Source organism: Entelurus aequoreus, linkage group LG17, assembly GCF_033978785.1.
Source record: "Entelurus aequoreus isolate RoL-2023_Sb linkage group LG17, RoL_Eaeq_v1.1, whole genome shotgun sequence".
Lineage (NCBI taxonomy): Eukaryota > Metazoa > Chordata > Actinopteri > Syngnathiformes > Syngnathidae > Entelurus > Entelurus aequoreus.
Window position 1 is genome coordinate 404,705 of NC_084747.1, and position 18,936 is coordinate 423,640.

General features: G+C 37.4%; 1 protein-coding gene across 5 annotated transcripts in view; it reads right to left on the reverse strand.

Moving 5' to 3' along the window:
* Nucleotides 1–3,131: 3,131 nt before the first annotated feature.
* The window catches only part of antxr2a (ANTXR cell adhesion molecule 2a), a 143,899-nt gene continuing 128,094 nt past the window's right edge, over nucleotides 3,132–18,936 (reverse strand). For all 5 annotated transcript variants that reach the window (XM_062024357.1, XM_062024356.1, XM_062024354.1 and 2 more), the window contains one exon: nucleotides 3,132–4,340. In XM_062024357.1, coding sequence (XP_061880341.1) covers nucleotides 4,311–4,340 — 30 coding nt within the window. In that variant the 3' untranslated portion in view covers nucleotides 3,132–4,310. The remainder of the gene's footprint in view (nucleotides 4,341–18,936) is intronic.

An 18,936-nucleotide genomic window follows, 5' to 3' on the forward strand; every position in this document is an offset into this window, starting at 1 on the left:
GGTCTTCTGGTCCTCTGGTCTTCTGGTCCTCCGGTCTTCTGGTCCTCTGGTCATCTGGTCTTAATAATTGTATACAATGGATTAAGATGCTTTATACAAGGTCCATTGCATCAGTCAAAACCAATAATCATATTTCAGAACCTTTTTTCGTTAAAAAGAGGAGTAAAACAGGGATGTCCTGCATCTGGATTATTATTTAATTTGGTTATTGAACAATTAGCTGCAAAAATAAGAAGTGAAAATAATATTCATGGTATAAAAATGGTCTCTCAGTATAATAAGCTATGGATGTATTGTGACGACATCATTCTCTACCTGTCACATGTTAACTCCTCTCTTCACTAAATCAATGATGTCATCACTGAATATGGCTGTTCATCAGGGTAGAAAGTCCATTGGGACAAATGTGACATATTACCACTTAATAAACACTGCAAGAAATCACAAGTTCAGAACTCCAAAATTAAATAGAAAGAGGCAGAAATCATATATCTAGGACTACACATTACACCAAACCTTTATACAAGCAGAGATCTAAATCTTAAACATTTAAAAAATAAGAGAGAATCCAAAATTGAACGCTGGTCACGTCTCCAAATATCACTTTGGGGTCGGGTGAACATAGTAAAAATGAGTATACTGCCAGCAGTTAATTATATACTGAAAATGATGCCAGTCCTAATTAATAAAAGTTGGTTTAAGAAAATACATCCAATGACATCACATTTTATATGGTGTGGAAAGAAGGCCAGATGTTCATACTTAAGGTTGTCTTGTACACAAGATAAAGGAGGACTACAATAACCAAACTTCTTACATTATTACATCTCCTTCGCTTGTGAACAAGCAAGCCACTTTAAATCTAATCCATTATTATTATTATTATTATTATTATTATGTCATTCTTCTGCAGATAAGGACTGGATCAACATAGAAAAAAATATGTTAATGAATTTGGACATTGATGTGGGGAGTTTATATTACATTGAAAACTACCTAATGAATTGAGGCAGAGCCCAATAGAAGCCACCTTTAACATTCTAAAACTGTCTCAGAAAATACTAGGAATCAAGTCAATGACATCTGTCAATCAACCGCTTTGGTACAATCCTAATATCATAATTAATAACAATGTGGTTAAATGGACAACATGGAAAGACAGAGGTATTACTAAACCTCATCATATTATTAATAAAAAGTCTTTTAAACCGTTCAATGATTTAGTTGATCAATATAATGTACCCAGAAATCATTTTTTAAAAGTTATCTCATTAAAACACGCTGTAAATAAATGCATATCCTCTGAAAGTATGTCTTTAAATAGCCATGATGCACTTTTTAATCAAGATACAGTTAAGAAATTAATGAAACTATTTTATGGAATAATAAATGAACACCACACTAGAAATGCAAATGATGCATGTGTTCGGAAATGGATGATGGACTTGAACATTTTCGATGAAAGAGACATATCATGGAATGATATTTGGAACAATGCCAATAAGCCCTTTAGAAGCATTAAAGATAAGCTGACTCAATTGAAGATATTGAATAGATTGTATTTGACATCTTCTCAGCTGTTTAAAATTGCTGTACTAGATAGCAAGTTATGTATGAAGTGAGGCAACTCTTGTTCATTTATTGTGGGAATGTCAGAGAATAAAATAGTGTTTGTGTTGTTTTCTTGTTGTTGTGTATAACAGTATTTGTGTCATGTTGTCTTATTGTTGTGTGTAACAGTATTTGTGTTGTTTGTTGTGTGTAACATTACTTGTGGTGTTTTGTTGTTTTAGTGTGTACACATATAAATGTGTATATATATGTGTGTGTGTGTATATATATATATATATATATATATATATATATATATATATATATACACAGTATATATATATATATATATACACATATATGTATATATATATACATATATACACACAAATACATAATGTATATATATATATATATATATACATGTATATATATATATACGTGTATATATGTATATACATTATGTATGTGTGTGTATATATATATATATATATATATATACATACATACATATATGTGTATATATATATATATATATATATATATATATATATATATACTGTATATATATATATATATATATATATATATATATATATATATATATATACACACACATATATATACACATATATATATGTGTACACACTAAAACAACAAATCACCACAACTAATGTTACACACAACAAACACGAGTACTGTTACACACAACAACAACAACAACAAGAAAACAACACAAAGAGTGTTACACAAGAAGAAAACAACACAAAGAGTGTTACACAAGAAGAAAACAACAACACAAAGAGTGTTACACACAAGAAGAAAACAACACAAAGAGTGTTACACAAGAAGAAAACAACAACACAAAGTGTTTACATTCCAACAGGATGAAATCTTCAAAACCTTTTCTTCTTCTTCAGACTCACAAGGAGTGGAGAAATGACACTGGGAGGGAAATAGACATTGGATTATTATTTTCTACTGTCCACACTGTTGACCACGACACACACACACACACACACACACACACACACACACACACACACACACACACACACACACACACACACACACACACACACACACACACACACACACACACACACACACACACACACACACACACACACACACACACACACACACACGGACAAAGCAGAAGGTGCAGGAGTGCATATTTTTTTACTAAACACAAGACCTCTTTTTTGGGGCTATAAAGACCTTGGAGGGATCGTGTGTGTGTGTGTGTGTGTGTGTGTGTGTGTGTGTCTGAGTGTGTGTGTGTCTGAGTGTGTGTGTGTGTGTGCCACGCCTCCGGTGACTTCACGGGGGGAGATGTTGCACACCCTGCACCCAGTCTGTTCAAACACACACACACACACACACACACACACACACACACACACACACACACACACACACACACACACACACACACACACACACACACACACACGCACACACACACACGGACACACACACACACACGGACACACAAATGTTGGGGGCCCCTGTCGGGCCGTATAACGTGTAAGGGCCAATTAAAGATCCCCTTTAGCGTGTAGAAAAGCAGACAGGAAAAGAGTGTGTATTGTTTATAAAACCATTATGTGGTAAAGTACAGTAAAGTACAGTAAAGTACAGTAAGGTAGAGCGAGGGGGCGTGGCCGGGCGTGAACAAAGGAATAGTAATTAGCGAGGAGTTGAGGTGTCACGTGACCATGTTGGATAATAATAATAATAAAGTGTACAGTGAAGTACAGTGAGGGGGCGTGTCCAGGCAGGAACAAAGGAATATGAATTAGCGAGGTGTCACGTGACCATGTTGGATAATAATAATAATAAAGTGTGGGGTAAGGTAGAGCGAGGGGGCGTGTCCAGGCAGGAACAAAGGAATATGAATTAGCGAGGTGTCACGTGACCAGGTTGGATAATAATAATAATGCTAATAAAGTGTACAGTAAAGTACAGTAAGGTAGAGCGAGGGGGCGTGGCCGGGCGTGAACAAAGGAATATTAATTAGCGAGGTGTCACGTGACCAGTGTGACCCCGCCACCGGTCATTGTCCATAGTGCTTCTTGTCAAAGGTTGGCAGGTTTCCACTCCAATCGTGTCTGTCCACTCCCACATCTCAAGTGACTTGATCGTTCTAGTCTTTTCCTTCTGCCCCCCCCCCCACGAGGCGGGACGGGAAGAAGGCCGAGGGGGCGGGGCTTGACCTGCGGGAATGAACAATACTTCTCCGTCCGTCGCATCCGTTGCTTTGGGTTTGCGTTGTGGACTTGAGCGAGGGGGCGTGTCTTCACAGGCCGGCGCTTAATTCCCTTAATTAAAGTCGCAGGAAAAGTCCCATCATGCATTGCTGAGCGCACAGCAGACTGCGGCGAGCGCTTGACCCGCGGCCGAATAACGCTCTATTAATTTCCTGACGACGGGAAGGTGTCTCCTGGCCGCGACCTTGGGGCGTCCTGCCCGTCATGCGCGTGCACGCGTGACCACGTCGGGACGTCAAGAAGGGGGCGCCGGCGGGGCCGCCGTCCTCGCGGTCGCTCGCTGACGAGACGTCGCCGAGAGGCGGGACTCTTTCTCCCTTCTTCTTCAATATGTGCGATGCGTTCAGGGACGGCGTGTTGTGTGGTTAAAATGAAAGGCAAAAGTCAGCCAGGAGGCGGAGCAAAGAGGAAATGTCAAAAAGTGTGAAAGTCTTCTCTGGTCGGCGGCGGCGAGCGCGGCGGGCGTGGCGGCGTCCTCATCGGCTGTCAGCCACGGCTGAAGTTTATGCAGCGACCCTGAAGGCAACACACAACAATATTATTATTATTATTATTATTCAATATTACTAGCAGTTCTTCAAACATGAACAATATTACCATTGTTTTATGTCATCTACACAAATAAACATACAGGAGGTGAAAATATATCATAAATATACATATGTGTAAATATATACCATAAATATACATATGTGTAAATATATATCATAAATATACATATGTGTAAATATATATCATAAATATACATATGTGTAAATATATACCATCAATATACATGTGTAAATATATATCATAAATATACATATGTGTAAATATATATCATAAATATACATACTGCACATTATGTGTAAATATATATCATAAATATACATACTGCACATTATGTGTAAATATAATATATCATAAATATACATACTGCACATTATGTGTAAATATATATCATAAATATACATACTGCACATTATGTGTAAATATATATCATAAATATACACACTGCACATTATGTGTAAATACATCAAATATAATATATCATAAATATACATACTGCACATTATGAAGCAGCATTTTTGACTCAATTAGAAATATTTAATCAGAATCAAAGAACAATAATAAATCATGAATAAAGAGAACAGTCACAAAATATGATTGACTTAAATAATATTACCATAACTGCTTTAATTGCAGCAGAATATAGAAACTTTAATGTTAACTTAACAAACATGACTTGAATCTGAGCATAAATATGGAATAATAATAATGATAATAACAATTGTAATTTATATTAAGAATACGAATTATACAAATTATATTAATAATTATAATGTAATATTAATACAAGTAATATAATACTAATAATTTTGATGATAATAATAATACAAATAACGATGATAATAATAATATTATTTATAATAATAACAATGATAATAGTAATAATAAAATAATAAAAGCAATAATAAGGATGATGATGATAGTAATTATAAAAATAATGCTGATAATGATATTAACAACAATAATAATGTAATATTAATAAAGGTTATAATATTGGTGATAGTAATAACAAAAAATGATGATATAATAATGTTATTTACAATAATAATGATAATAGTAATAATACTAATAAAAGTAATAATACTGATGATGATAATATTATTCACAATAAAAACAATTATAAAAGTAATAATACAATGTTAAAAGCAATAATAATGATGATGATGATAGTAATTATAAAAATAATGCTGATAATAATATTATTAACAACAGTAATAATACAATATTAATAAAAGTAATAATAATAATAATGAAGATAGTAATAATAAAAATGATGATAATAATAATATTATTTACAATAATAATAATGATAATAGTAATAATACTAATAAAGTAATAATAATGATGATGATGATCATGAAAATAGTAATTACACAAATAATGATGATTGTTATATTAAAAAATAATAATAACAATGTAATATTAACAAAAGTAATAACAACAATAATAATAATAATATAACATAATAATAATAATAATAATAATTAACCTGAGGGTCATCTTAGAAAATGTTTACTAGAAAAAACAAAACACAAGCATTGTTTGTTTCTTCAACCTGTAAATAAACAACCTTCATCATAAACATGTCTCCCTTTATTCTACGTGTGTAGGTGTGTGTGTGTGTGTGTGTGTCTGTGTGTGTGTGTCTGTGTGTGTGTATGTCTGTGTGTGTGTGTATGTATGTGTGTGTGTGTGTGTTTGTGTGTGTGTGCGTGTGTGTGTGTTTGTGTGTGTGTGCGTGTGTGTGTGTCTGTGTGTGTGTGTGTGTGTGTCTGTGTGTGTGTGTGTGTGTGTGTGTGTATGTGTGTGTGTGTGTCTGTGTGTGTGTGTGTGTGTGTGTGTGTGTGTGTCTGCAGCAGCTCGCTAACAGTTGGCCAGCTGACACCAAGAGGGAGCTCTCACACAGCGAATACACCACCAGCACACACACACACACACACACACACACACACACACACACACACACACACACACACACACACACACACACACACACACACACACACACACACACACACACACACAACTTGGACTTTTATTGTCTTGACTGACACTTTAAGATGAAAGGACAAGAAATCCATGAAAGAGTTTAAAGAGGCGACATAGTGTCAGCGCGGTGGTGTGGCGGTGCTGTGACCCGTGTGGCATCCAACAACGTTTCTTTTTGATTGATGCACACGTGAACACACACACACACACACACACACACACACACACACACACACACACACACAGACACACACACACACACACACACACACACACACACACACACACACACACACACACACACACACACACACACACACACACACACACACACACACACACACACACACACACGTGTCATCTTGGTGGTGTGAAGAATGGAAGTTACTTCTTTATTGCAAACATCTGTCATAACATTAAGTGCCTTTTATCCCATTACTCAATTAATCCAACAAAGTCCTCCATAGATTACTGCATTAATCCAACAAAGTACTCCATAGATTACTCAATTCATCCAACAAAGTCCTCCATAGATTACTGCATTAATCCAACAAAGTACTCCATAGATTACTCAATTCATCCAACAAAGTCCTCCATAGATTACTGCATTAATCCAACAAAGTCCTCCATAGATTACTCAATTCATCCAACAAAGTCCTCCATAGATTACTCAATTCATCCAACAAAGTCCTCCATAGATTACTGCATTAATCCAACAAAGTCCTCCATAGATTACTGCATTAATCCAACAAAGTACTCCATAGATTACTGCATTAATCCAACAAAGTACTCCATAGATTACTCAATTCATCCAACAAAGTCCTCCATAGATTACTGCATTAATCCAACAAAGTACTCCATAGATTACTCAATTCATCCAACAAAGTCCTCCATAGATTACTCAATTCATCCAACAAAGTCCTCCATAGATTACTGCATTAATCCAACAAAGTCCTCCATAGATTACTGCATTAATCCAACAAAGTACTCCATAGATTACTGCATTAATCCAACAAAGTACTCCATAGATTACTCAATTCATCCAACAAAGTCCTCCATAGATTACTGCATTAATCCAACAAAGTACTCCATAGATTACTCAATTCATCCAACAAAGTCCTCCATAGATTACTGCATTAATCCAACAAAGTACTCCATAGATTACTCAATTCATCCAACAAAGTCCTCCATAGATTACTGCATTAATCCAACAAAGTACTCCATAGATTACTCAATTCATCCAACAAAGTCCTCCATAGATTACTCAATTCATCCAACAAAGTCCTCCATAGATTACTCAATTCATCCAACAAAGTCCTCCATAGATTACTCAATTCATCCAACAAAGTCCTCCATAGATTACTGCATTAATCCAACAAAGTCCTCCATAGATTACTGCATTAATCCAACAAAGTACTCCATAGATTACTGCATTAATCCAACAAAGTACTCCATAGATTACTCAATTCATCCAACAAAGTCCTCCATAGATTACTGCATTAATCCAACAAAGTACTCCATAGATTACTCAATTCATCCAACAAAGTCCTCCATAGATTACTCAATTCATCCAACAAAGTCCTCCATAGATTACTGCATTAATCCAACAAAGTCCTCCATAGATTACTGCATTAATCCAACAAAGTACTCCATAGATTACTGCATTAATCCAACAAAGTACTCCATAGATTACTCAATTCATCCAACAAAGTCCTCCATAGATTACTGCATTAATCCAACAAAGTACTCCATAGATTACTCAATTCATCCAACAAAGTCCTCCATAGATTACTGCATTAATCCAACAAAGTACTCCATAGATTACTCAATTCATCCAACAAAGTCCTCCATAGATTACTGCATTAATCCAACAAAGTACTCCATAGATTACTCAATTCATCCAACAAAGTCCTCCATAGATTACTCAATTCATCCAACAAAGTCCTCCATAGATTACTGCATTAATCCAACAAAGTCCTCCATAGATTACTCAATTCATCCAACAAAGTCCTCCATAGATTACTCAATTCATCCAACAAAGTCCTCCATAGATTACTGCATTAATCCAACAAAGTCCTCCATAGATTACTGCATTAATCCAACAAAGTACTCCATAGATTACTGCATTAATCCAACAAAGTACTCCATAGATTACTCAATTCATCCAACAAAGTCCTCCATAGATTACTGCATTAATCCAACAAAGTACTCCATAGATTACTCAATTCATCCAACAAAGTCCTCCATAGATTACTCAATTCATCCAACAAAGTCCTCCATAGATTACTGCATTAATCCAACAAAGTCCTCCATAGATTACTGCATTAATCCAACAAAGTACTCCATAGATTACTCAATTCATCCAACAAAGTCCTCCATAGATTACTGCATTAATCCAACAAAGTACTCCATAGATTACTCAATTCATCCAACAAAGTCCTCCATAGATTACTGCATTAATCCAACAAAGTACTCCATAGATTACTCAATTCATCCAACAAAGTCCTCCATAGATTACTCAATTCATCCAACAAAGTCCTCCATAGATTACTGCATTAATCCAACAAAGTCCTCCATAGATTACTGCATTAATCCAACAAAGTCCTCCATAGATTACTGCATTAATCCAACAAAGTACTCCATAGATTACTGCATTAATCCAACAAAGTACTCCATAGATTACTCAATTCATCCAACAAAGTCCTCCATAGATTACTGCATTAATCCAACAAAGTACTCCATAGATTACTCAATTAATCCAACAAAGTCCTCCATAGATTACTGCATTAATCCAACAAAGTACTCCATAGATTACTCAATTCATCCAACAAAGTCCTCCATAGATTACTGCATTAATCCAACAAAGTCCTCCATAGATTACTCAATTCATCCAACAAAGTCCTCCATAGATTACTCAATTCATCCAACAAAGTCCTCCATAGATTACTGCATTAATCCAACAAAGTCCTCCATAGATTACTGCATTAATCCAACAAAGTACTCCATAGATTACTGCATTAATCCAACAAAGTACTCCATAGATTACTCAATTCATCCAACAAAGTCCTCCATAGATTACTGCATTAATCCAACAAAGTACTCCATAGATTACTCAATTCATCCAACAAAGTCCTCCATAGATTACTCAATTCATCCAACAAAGTCCTCCATAGATTACTGCATTAATCCAACAAAGTCCTCCATAGATTACTGCATTAATCCAACAAAGTACTCCATAGATTACTGCATTAATCCAACAAAGTACTCCATAGATTACTCAATTCATCCAACAAAGTCCTCCATAGATTACTGCATTAATCCAACAAAGTACTCCATAGATTACTCAATTCATCCAACAAAGTCCTCCATAGATTACTGCATTAATCCAACAAAGTACTCCATAGATTACTCAATTCATCCAACAAAGTCCTCCATAGATTACTCAATTCATCCAACAAAGTCCTCCATAGATTACTGCATTAATCCAACAAAGTCCTCCATAGATTACTGCATTAATCCAACAAAGTACTCCATAGATTACTGCATTAATCCAACAAAGTACTCCATAGATTACTCAATTCATCCAACAAAGTCCTCCATAGATTACTGCATTAATCCAACAAAGTACTCCATAGATTACTCAATTCATCCAACAAAGTCCTCCATAGATTACTGCATTAATCCAACAAAGTACTCCATAGATTACTCAATTCATCCAACAAAGTCCTCCATAGATTACTCAATTCATCCAACAAAGTCCTCCATAGATTACTGCATTAATCCAACAAAGTACTCCATAGATTACTCAATTCATCCAACAAAGTACTCCATAGATTACTCAATTCATCCAACAAAGTCCTCCATAGATTACTGCATTAATCCAACAAAGTCCTCCATAGATTACTCAATTCATCCAACAAAGTCCTCCATAGATTACTCAATTCATCCAACAAAGTCCTCCATAGATTACTGCATTAATCCAACAAAGTCCTCCATAGATTACTGCATTAATCCAACAAAGTACTCCATAGATTACTGCATTAATCCAACAAAGTACTCCATAGATTACTCAATTCATCCAACAAAGTCCTCCATAGATTACTGCATTAATCCAACAAAGTACTCCATAGATTACTCAATTCATCCAACAAAGTCCTCCATAGATTACTGCATTAATCCAACAAAGTACTCCATAGATTACTCAATTCATCCAACAAAGTCCTCCATAGATTACTCAATTCGTCCAACAAAGTCCTCCATAGATTACTGCATTAATCCAACAAAGTCCTCCATAGATTACTGCATTAATCCAACAAAGTACTCCATAGATTACTGCATTAATCCAACAAAGTACTCCATAGATTACTCAATTCATCCAACAAAGTCCTCCATAGATTACTGCATTAATCCAACAAAGTACTCCATAGATTACTCAATTCATCCAACAAAGTCCTCCATAGATTACTGCATTAATCCAACAAAGTACTCCATAGATTACTCAATTCATCCAACAAAGTCCTCCATAGATTACTCAATTCATCCAACAAAGTCCTCCATAGATTACTGCATTAATCCAACAAAGTCCTCCATAGATTACTGCATTAATCCAACAAAGTACTCCATAGATTACTGCATTAATCCAACAAAGTACTCCATAGATTACTCAATTCATCCAACAAAGTCCTCCATAGATTACTGCATTAATCCAACAAAGTACTCCATAGATTACTCAATTCATCCAACAAAGTCCTCCATAGATTACTGCATTAATCCAACAAAGTACTCCATAGATTACTCAATTCATCCAACAAAGTCCTCCATAGATTACTCAATTCATCCAACAAAGTCCTCCATAGATTACTGCATTAATCCAACAAAGTCCTCCATAGATTACTGCATTAATCCAACAAAGTACTCCATAGATTACTGCATTAATCCAACAAAGTACTCCATAGATTACTCAATTCATCCAACAAAGTCCTCCATAGATTACTGCATTAATCCAACAAAGTACTCCATAGATTACTCAATTCATCCAACAAAGTCCTCCATAGATTACTGCATTAATCCAACAAAGTACTCCATAGATTACTCAATTCATCCAACAAAGTCCTCCATAGATTACTCAATTCATCCAACAAAGTCCTCCATAGATTACTGCATTAATCCAACAAAGTACTCCATAGATTACTCAATTCATCCAACAAAGTACTCCATAGATTACTCAATTCATCCAACAAAGTCCTCCATAGATTACTGCATTAATCCAACAAAGTCCTCCATAGATTACTCAATTCATCCAACAAAGTCCTCCATAGATTACTCAATTCATCCAACAAAGTCCTCCATAGATTACTGCATTAATCCAACAAAGTCCTCCATAGATTACTGCATTAATCCAACAAAGTACTCCATAGATTACTGCATTAATCCAACAAAGTACTCCATAGATTACTCAATTCATCCAACAAAGTCCTCCATAGATTACTGCATTAATCCAACAAAGTACTCCATAGATTACTCAATTCATCCAACAAAGTCCTCCATAGATTACTGCATTAATCCAACAAAGTACTCCATAGATTACTCAATTCATCCAACAAAGTCCTCCATAGATTACTCAATTCATCCAACAAAGTCCTCCATAGATTACTGCATTAATCCAACAAAGTCCTCCATAGATTACTGCATTAATCCAACAAAGTACTCCATAGATTACTGCATTAATCCAACAAAGTACTCCATAGATTACTCAATTCATCCAACAAAGTCCTCCATAGATTACTGCATTAATCCAACAAAGTACTCCATAGATTACTCAATTCATCCAACAAAGTCCTCCATAGATTACTGCATTAATCCAACAAAGTACTCCATAGATTACTCAATTCATCCAACAAAGTCCTCCATAGATTACTCAATTCATCCAACAAAGTCCTCCATAGATTACTGCATTAATCCAACAAAGTCCTCCATAGATTACTGCATTAATCCAACAAAGTACTCCATAGATTACTGCATTAATCCAACAAAGTACTCCATAGATTACTCAATTCATCCAACAAAGTCCTCCATAGATTACTGCATTAATCCAACAAAGTACTCCATAGATTACTCAATTCATCCAACAAAGTCCTCCATAGATTACTGCATTAATCCAACAAAGTACTCCATAGATTACTCAATTCATCCAACAAAGTCCTCCATAGATTACTCAATTCATCCAACAAAGTCCTCCATAGATTACTGCATTAATCCAACAAAGTCCTCCATAGATTACTGCATTAATCCAACAAAGTACTCCATAGATTACTGCATTAATCCAACAAAGTACTCCATAGATTACTCAATTCATCCAACAAAGTCCTCCATAGATTACTGCATTAATCCAACAAAGTACTCCATAGATTACTCAATTCATCCAACAAAGTCCTCCATAGATTACTGCATTAATCCAACAAAGTACTCCATAGATTACTCAATTCATCCAACAAAGTCCTCCATAGATTACTAAATTCATCCAACAAAGTCCTCCATAGATTACTCAATTCATCCAACAAAGTCCTCCATAGATTACTGCATTAATCCAACAAAGTCCTCCATAGATTACTGCATTAATCCAACAAAGTACTCCATAGATTACTGCATTAATCCAACAAAGTACTCCATAGATTACTCAATTCATCCAACAAAGTCCTCCATAGATTACTCAATTCATCCAACAAAGTCCTCCATAGATTACTCAATTCATCCAACAAAGTCCTCCATAGATTACTCAATTCATCTAACAAAGTCCTCCATAGATTACTCAATTCATCCAACAAAGTCCTCCATAGATTACTCAATTCATCCAACAAAGTCCTCCATAGATTACTCAATTCATCCAACAAAATCCTCCATAGATTACTGCATTAATCCAACAAAGTACTCCATAGATTACTCAATTCATCCAACAAAGTCCTCCATAGATTACTGCATTAATCCAACAAAGTACTCCATAGATTACTCAATTCATCCAACAAAGTCCTCCATAGATTACTGCATTAATCCAACAAAGTACTCCATAGATTACTCAATTCATCCAACAAAGTCCTCCATAGATTACTCAATTCATCCAACAAAGTCCTCCATAGATTACTCAATTCATCCAACAAAGTCCTCCATAGATTACTCAATTCATCCAACAAAGTCCTCCATAGATTACTCAATTCATCCAACAAAGTCCTCCATAGATTACTGCATTAATCCAACAAAGTCCTCCATAGATTACTGCATTAATCCAACAAAGTACTCCATAGATTACTGCATTAATCCAACAAAGTACTCCATAGATTACTCAATTCATCCAACAAAGTCCTCCATAGATTACTCAATTCATCCAACAAAGTCCTCCATAGATTACTCAATTCATCCAACAAAGTCCTCCATAGATTACTCAATTCATCTAACAAAGTCCTCCATAGATTACTCAATTCATCCAACAAAGTCCTCCATAGATTACTCAATTCATCCAACAAAGTCCTCCATAGATTACTCAATTCATCCAACAAAGTCCTCCATAGATTACTCAATTCATCCAACAAAGTCCTCCATAGATTACTCAATTCATCTAACAAAGTCCTCCATAGATTACTCAATTCATCCAACAAAGTCCTCCATAGATTACTCAATTCATCCAACAAAGTCCTCCATAGATTACTGCATTAATCCAACAAAGTACTCCATAGATTACTCAATTCATCCAACAAAGTCCTCCATAGATTACTCAATTCATCCAACAAAGTCCTCCATAGATTACTCAATTCATCCAACAAAGTCCTCCATAGATTACTCAATTCATCCAACAAAGTCCTCCATAGATTACTCAATTCATCCAACAAAGTCTTCCATAGATTACTCAATTCATCCAACAAAGTCCTCCATAGATTACTCAATTCATCCAACAAAGTACTCCATAGATTACTCAATTCATCCAACAAAGTACTCCATAGATTACTGCATTAATCCAACAAAGTCCTCCATAGATTACTGCATTAATCCAACAAAGTCCTCCATAAATTACTGCATTAATCCAACAAAGTACTCCATAGATTACTGCATTAATCCAACAAAGTACTCCATAGATTACTCAATTCATCCAACAAAGTCCTCCATAGATTACTCAATTCATCCAACAAAGTCCTCCATAGATTACTCAATTCATCCAACAAAGTCCTCCATAGATTACTCAATTCATCCAACAAAGTCCTCCATAGATTACTCAATTCATCTAACAAAGTCCTCCATAGATTACTCAATTCATCCAACAAAGTCCTCCATAGATTACTCAATTCATCCAACAAAGTCCTCCATAGATTACTCAATTCATCCAACAAAGTACTCCATAGATTACTCAATTCATCCAACAAAGTACTCCATAGATTACTGCATTAATCCAACAAAGTCCTCCATAGATTACTGCATTAGTCCAACAAAGTCCTCCATAGATTACTGCATTAATCCAACAAAGTACTCCATAGATTACTGCATTAATCCAACAAAGTACTCCATAGATTACTCAATTCATCCAACAAAGTCCTCCATAGATTACTCAATTCATCCAACAAAGTCCTCCATAGATTACTCAATTCATCCAACAAAGTCCTCCATAGATTACTCAATTCATCCAACAAAGTCCTCCATAGATTACTCAATTCATCTAACAAAGTCCTCCATAGATTACTCAATTCATCCAACAAAGTCCTCCATAGATTACTCAATTCATCCAACAAAGTCCTCCATAGATTACTCAATTCATCCAACAAAGTACTCCATAGATTACTGCATTAATCCAACAAAGTCCTCCATAGATTACTGCATTAATCCAACAAAGTCCTCCATAGATTACTCAATTCATCCAACAAAGTACTCCATAGATTACTGCATTAATCCAACAAAGTCCTCCATAGATTACTGCATTAATCCAACAAAGTACTCCATAGATTACTGCATTAATCCAACAAAGTACTCCATAGATTACTCAATTCATCCAACAAAGTCCTCCATAGATTACTGCATTAATCCAACAAAGTACTCCATAGATTACTGCATTAATCCAACAAAGTACTCCATAGATTACTCAATTCATCCAACAAAGTCCTCCATAGATTACTCAATTCATCCAACAAAGTCCTCCATAGATTACTGCATTAATCCAACAAAGTCCTCCATAGATTACTGCATTAATCCAACAAAGTACTCCATAGATTACTCAATTCATCTAACAAAGTCCTCCATAGATTACTCAATTCATCCAACAAAGTCCTCCATAGATTACTGCATTAATCCAACAAAGTCCTCCATAGATTACTGCATTAATCCAACAAAGTACTCCATAGATTACTGCATTAATCCAACAAAGTCCTCCATAGATTACTGCATTAATCCAACAAAGTCCTCCATAGATTACTGCATTAATCCAACAAAGTCCTCCATTGATTACTCAATTCATACAAGAAAATCCAAAAACAAATATACAAATAAAAACAAATCTACTTAAAAAAAAATCTACTTGAATAAAAAAAATCTATTTATAAAAACTACTTAAATAAGAAACATCTACATAAATAAAAATAACTTACTCAAATAAAAATGTTTTACTTAAACACAATCTACTTAAATATAAAACGTACATGAATTAAAAAAAATACTTAAATAAATATAATCTACTTAAATTTAAAAAAATCTACTTTTAATAAAAACAAATTAAAAATTAAATCCAAATATTGCCAACTTCTTAGTTTGAATGATTTCAACCTTTTTGGTCAATTATTTGATCTTTTGCTCCAAACATAGTTGTTAGCGTCATGGTCTCCAAGTCCACCTCAGATGTGTTTGGGACAAAGCCGCTAGACTTGGTGGTGACCAGGAGGAAGTGTTGGCATGGTAACGGACCACCTGTACTTCAGCATGGAAGATCAGGCTACTAGCTTGGAAGCTAACGGTCTGAGACACTTCCTGTCCTGACATGAGTGGCGTGGACCACCGAGGTGAGACCACCATAGTGAATACAAGGACCACCGAGGTGAGACCACCAGGCCACCATAGTGAATACAAGGACCACCGAGGTGAGACCACCAGGCCACCATAGTGAATACAAGGACCACCGAGGTGAGACCACCAAGCCACCATAGTGAATACAAGGACCACCGAGGTGAGACCACCATAGTGAATACAAGGACCACCGAGGTGAGACCACCAGGCCACCATAATGAATACAAGGACCACCGAGGGTGAGACCACCAGGCCACCATAATGAATACAAGGACCACCGAGGTGAGACCACCACAGTGAATACAAGGACCACCGAGGTGAGACCACCATAGTGAATACAAGGACCACCGAGGTGAGACCACCAAGCCACCATAGTGAATACAAGGACCACCGAGGGTGAGACCACCAGGCCACCATAATGAATACAAGGACCACCGAGGTGAGACCACCACAGTGAATACAAGGACCACCGAGGTGAGACCACCATAGTGAATACAAGGACCACCGAGGTGAGACCACCATAGTGAATACAAGGACCACCGAGGGTGAGACCACCAGGCCACCATAGTGAATACAAGGACCACCGAGGTGAGACCACCATAGTGAATACAAGGACCACCGAGGTGAGACCACCAGGCCACCATAGTGAATACAAGGACCACCGAGGTGAGACCACCAGGCCACCATAGTGAATACAAGGACCACCGAGGGTGAGACCACCAGGCCACCATAGTGAATACAAGGACCACCGAGGTGAGACCACCATAGTGAATACAAGGACCACCGAGGTGAGACCACCATAGTGAATACAAGGACCACCGAGGTGAGACCACCAGGCCACCATAGTGAATACAAGGACCACCGAGGTGAGACCTCCATAGTGAATACAAGGACCACCGAGGTGAGACCACCATAGTGAATACAAGGACCACCGAGGTGAGACCACCATAGTGAATACAAGGACCACCGAGGTGAGACCTCCATAGTGAATACAAGGACCACCGAGGTGAGACCACCATAGTGAATACAAGGACCACCGAGGTGAGACCACCAGGCCACCATAGTGAATACAAGGACCACAGAGGTGAGACCACCATAGTGAATACAAGGACCACCGAGGTGAGACCACCATAGTGAATATAAGGACCACCGAGGTGAGACCACCATAGTGAATACAAGGACCACCGAGGTGAGACCACCAGGCCACCATAGTGAATACAAGGACCACCGAGGTGAGACCACCATAGTGAATATAAGGACCACCGAGGTGAGACCACCAGGCCACCATAGTGAATACAAGGACCACCGAGGTGAGACCACCATAGTGAATATAAGGACCACCGAGGTGAGACCTCCATAATGAATACAAGGACCACCGAGGTGAGACCACCATAGTGAATACAAGGACCACCGAGGTGAGACCACCAGGCCACCATAGTGAATACAAGGACCACCGAGGTGAGACCACCATAGTGAATACAAGGACCACCGAGGTGAGACCACCATAGTGAATACAAGGACCACCGAGGTGAGACCACCAGGCCACCATAGTGAATACAAGGACCACCGAGGTGAGACCACCATAGTGAATACAAGGACCACCGAGGTGAGACCACCATAGTGAATATAAGGACCACCGAGGTGAGACCACCATAGTGAATACAAGGACCGCCGAGGTGAGACCACCAGGCCACCATAGTGAATACAAGGACCACCGAGGTGAGACCACCATAGTGAATACAAGGACCACCAAGGTGAGACCTCCATAGTGAATACAAGGACCACCGAGGTGAGACCACCATAGTGAATACAAGGACCACCGAGGTGAGACCACCATAGTGAATACAAGGACCACCGAGGTGAGACCACCATAGTGAATATAAGGACCACCGAGGTGAGACCACCATAGTGAATACAAGGACCACCGAGGTGAGACCACCAGGCCACCATAGTGAATACAAGGACCACCGAGGTGAGACCACCATAGTGATTATAAGGACCACCGAGGTGAGACCACCAGGCCACCATAGTGAATACAAGGACCACCGAGGTGAGACCACCATAGTGAATATAAGGACCACCGAGGTGAGACCTCCATAATGAATACAAGGACCACCGAGGTGAGACCACCATAGTGAATACAAGGACCACCGAGGTGAGACCACCAGGCCACCATAGTGAATACAAGGACCACCGAGGTGAGACCACCATAGTGAATACAAGGACCACCGAGGTGAGACCACCATAGTGAATACAAGGACCACCGAGGTGAGACCACCAGGCCACCATAGTGAATACAAGGACCACCGAGGTGAGACCACCATAGTGAATACAAGGACCACCGAGGTGAGACCACCATAGTGAATATAAGGACCACCGAGGTGAGACCACCATAGTGAATACAAGGACCACCGAGGTGAGACCACCAGGCCACCATAGTGAATATAAGGACCACCGAGGTGAGACCACCAGGCCACCATAGTGAATACAAGGACCACCGAGGTGAGACCACCAGGCCACCATAGTGAATACAAGGACCACC